We start from the raw sequence: 3,984 nt of genomic DNA, 5'->3' as shown, positions 1-3,984 counted from the left end.
ACGCTGGGGGCCTACTCACTTAAAAGAAATACTGCAACACAAATGTGGTATTAGAACTTGCAGCCAACTGTGCTGGGGCTCCCCACACCTGATAAAGAGACTGAAGGGCCCACAAAAACTTCAAGCAGCTGAGCATTACAACAGCTGGCCAGGAGCATAACTCAGCCTCCCTGGGCGCCTACAGGGAGAGCAAACAGGCCACAACAGAAGGACACAAGTAGCCCACATAGGGATCACCCCTGGAACATTGAGAACTGAGGGAAGCACACTGGAAGCCTCCTAAGGCATCACTTACATAAGGTCACCTATCCAAGAGCAGGAGACGTATCTGACCTACCTAACACGTAGACACAAGCACAGGGAAAGAGGCAAAATGAGGAGGCAAAAGAATACATTCCAAGTAAGGGAACAGGACAAAACCCCAGAAAAGGAACTAAGTGAAACAGAAATGAGCAACCTACCCGACTGAGAGTTCAAACTAAGAGTGTTAAGGATGCTCACTGATCTGGGGAGAAGAATAGATGAACCCAGTGAGAACGTCAACAAAGAAATGGAAGATATAAAAAAGAACCAATCAGAAATGAAGAATACAATGCTGGAAATGAAAAATTCATTAGAGGGACTCAAAAGCAGAGTAGAGGACACAGAAGAACGGATCTGTGAGCTGGACGAAAGACTAGAAGAAATTACCCAAGATGAACAGGTAAAAGAGAAAAGAATTAAAAAGAGTGAGGACAGTCTAAGGGACCTCTGGGACAACATCAAGCGCACTAACATCCGTGTTATAGGTGTCCTGGAAGGAGAAGAGCGAGACAAGGGGGCAGAGAATCTATTTCAAGAAATAATAGATGAAAACTTCCCTAACCTAAGGAAGGAAACAGACATCCAGGTACAGGAAGCACAGAGAGCCCCAAACAAGATAAACCCAAAGAGGCCCACACCAAGACACATCATAATCAAAATGTCCAGAATTAAAGATAAAGAGAGAATCCTAAAAGCCGCAAGAGAATGTCAAGTTACATACAAAGGAAACCCCATAAGGCTATCAGCTGACTTCTCAGCAGAAACCTTACAGGCTAGAAGAGAATGGCACAATATATTTAAAGTGCTAAAAGGAAAAAACTTATAGCCAAGGATACTCTACCCAGCAAGGTTATCATTGAAAATGGAAGGAGAGAGGGCGGGGCGTGCGGGGCGCTTGGCACTCGCGGGCTGGGCCGGCTGTGCGCGCCCACTCCGGCTCCAGACCACCGTGGGCACGGGCCCGGGCAGCCCGGCTCCAGCGGAGCAGCAGCGGTGGCAGCTGGCGGCGAGGCCCCGCGCCCCTCGAGCCCCTCCCCGGCGCCGCGCATGGAGACGCGGCCCGCCGCTGAGCTTGCCGCCCGCCCCAGGACCCACCGGGGCTGGGGTGGCCTCGGGCTCCGGCCGGCGCCCCCGCCGCCCGAGGGCTGCACGCGGCCCGCGGGCCTCGTCGCCCGCGCGGATCGCCGCGGCCCGACCGTCCCGCCCCAGGCACTGGCCGTCCCGAGCGCCACGGCACACTCCCCGGTGCAGTCGGACCTGCCCGGCATGCAGAACCTAAAAGCAGATCCAGAAGAGCTTTTTACAAAACTGGAGAAAATTGGAAAGGGCTCTTTTGGTGAGGTGTTCAAAGGCATTGACAATCGGACTCAGAAAGTGGTTGCCATAAAAATCATTGGTCTGGAAGAAGCTGAAGATGAGATAGAGGACATTCAACAAGAAATCACAGTGCTGAGTCAGTGTGACAGTCCATACGTAACCAAATATTATGGATCCTATCTGAAGGATACTAAATTGTGGATAATAATGGAATATCTTGGTGGAGGCTCTGCACTAGATCTATTAGAACCTGGCCCTTTAGATGAAACTCAGATTGCTACTATATTAAGAGAAATACTGAAAGGACTAGATTATTTGCATTCAGAGTAGAAAATTCATAGAGATATTAAAGCTGCCAACGTTTTGCTCTCGCAACATGGAGAGGTGAAACTGGCCCATTTTGGAGTGGCGGGCCAGCTGACAGATACCCAGATAAAGAGAACACCTTCGTGGGCACCCCTTTCTGGATGGCCCCCGAAGTCATTAAACAGTCCGCCTACGAGTCGAAGGCAGACATCTGGTCCCTGGGCATAACAGCTATAGAACTTGCAAAAGGGGAGCCACCTCATTCGGAGCTGCATCCCATGAAGGTTTTATTCCTCATTCCAAAGAACAACCCCCCGACGCTGGAAGGAAACTACAGCAAACCCCTCAAAGAGTTTGTGGAGGCCTGTTTGAATAAGGAACCAAGCTTTAGACCCACTGCTAAGGAGTTACTGAAGCACAAGTTTATAATACGCAATGCAAAGAAAACATCCTACTTGACGGAGCTCATCGACAGGTACAAGAGATGGAAGGCCGAACAGAGCCGTGAAGACTCCAGCTCCGAAGACTCAGACACGGAAACGGACACGGACGGCCAAGCATCCGGAGGCAGCGACTCGGGGGGCTGGAACTTCCCGGACTCAGAGAAGAATTCCCTGAGTCTTGAGAATGGAACTCTTCAGCCATCGGATTTAGAAAGAGATAAGAAGAAAGACATCCCAAAGAGGCCTTTCTCTCAGTGTTTATCTACAATTATTTTTCCTCTCTTTGCAGAGTTGAAGGAGAAGAGCCAGGCGTGCGGAGGTAACATGGGGTCCATAGAAGAACTGCGAGGGGCCATCTACCTGGCAGAAGAGGCGTGCCCTGGGATCTCGGACACCATGGTAGCCCAGCTCGTGCAGCGGCTCCAGAGATACTCTCTAAGTGGTGGAGGAACTTTATCCCACTGAAATTCCTTTGTCATTTGGGGTTTTGTTTTTCCTTTTTTCTTCTTCATCCTCCTCTTTCTTAAAAGTCAACCAGAGCCTTTGCTGACTCCGCTGAAGAGGTGCGCCATCGAGGGGCTATCCTCCCCGTCACGGGTGCCTGTCCAGGCTACACAGTCCTTCCTTGCGGACCTTGGCCACCTGATGTCTCCAGATGGGGTGGGGAGGGTCAGCTCCTTCAAGCGATCATTTTATTTTATTATTATTCTTGTTTTTAATTTTAACCATAATGCACATATCAAGGAAAGTGTCTTTCAAAACAAAAACAAACCCTGAAATGTATATTTGGGATTACGATAAGGCAACTGAAGAAATGAAACCTCAGGTATCCTGCTTTAAGTTGATGACTCCCCCTCCCCAGGTGGATCAGTGTACAGATGTGTATATAGTGTCATTTTTACGGAAACTTTTTTGGCGTGCATAAGGAATCACTGTGTACAAATTGGCCAAGTGCTTCTGTAGATAATGTCAGTGGAGTAAATATTCGACAGGCCATAACTTGAGTCTATTGCCTTGCCTTAGTTACATGTAAATTTTGAATTATGTGACCAGTGATTTGGGTTTTATTTTGTATTTTCAGGGTTTTCCATTAATAATAATTAATGCCCCTCTTATGGAACGCTCCTATTTGTACCTCAACAAATGCAAATTTTCCTCTTGTCTGCCCAACAGCCCTTTTGGTACACTTAGAAGTTGATTTCCTTTTTCATTGATGGTACTATTTCTTAGTGTTTTAAATTGGAACATATCTTGCCTCATGAAGCTTTAAATTATTATTTTAAGTTTCTCCCCAATGAAGTGCTCTCGTCTGCCATTTGTTTGGAATCGTGCCACTGCCAACCCTCGCTGGCTATACCGTCCTTTCCAGTATGATTTTTCTGTTGCACCTTGTAGTGAAATCTGCATATCATCTTTCCCACCTAAAAATGTCTGAATGCTTACACAAATAAATTTTATAACACAAAAAAAAAAAAAAAGAAAAGAAAATGGAAGGAGAGATCAAAAATTTCCCAGATAAGCAAAAATTAAAGGAGTTTGTCACCAAGAAACCAGTGCTACAAGAAATGTTAAAGGGGCTGATTTAAGGGGAAAAGAGAAGACCACAAATAGGAAA

At 47.2% G+C, this 3,984-nt stretch overlaps 1 protein-coding gene across 1 annotated transcript; it reads left to right on the top strand.

Moving 5' to 3' along the window:
- The first annotated feature begins 1,350 nt into the window (after window positions 1–1,350).
- LOC131415072 (serine/threonine-protein kinase 24-like) lies at window positions 1,351–2,970 on the top strand. The gene is given in 2 exon segments (XM_058556519.1): window positions 1,351–2,056; window positions 2,059–2,970. Coding segments are annotated over 2 exon segments (1,482 nt in total). The 3' UTR covers window positions 2,835–2,970.
- Window positions 2,971–3,984: the final 1,014 nt, after the last annotated feature.

This window comes from Diceros bicornis, chromosome 15 (genome assembly GCF_020826845.1).
Source record: "Diceros bicornis minor isolate mBicDic1 chromosome 15, mDicBic1.mat.cur, whole genome shotgun sequence".
Lineage (NCBI taxonomy): Eukaryota > Metazoa > Chordata > Mammalia > Perissodactyla > Rhinocerotidae > Diceros > Diceros bicornis.
This window is presented reverse-complemented; position numbering and strand designations above follow the sequence as displayed.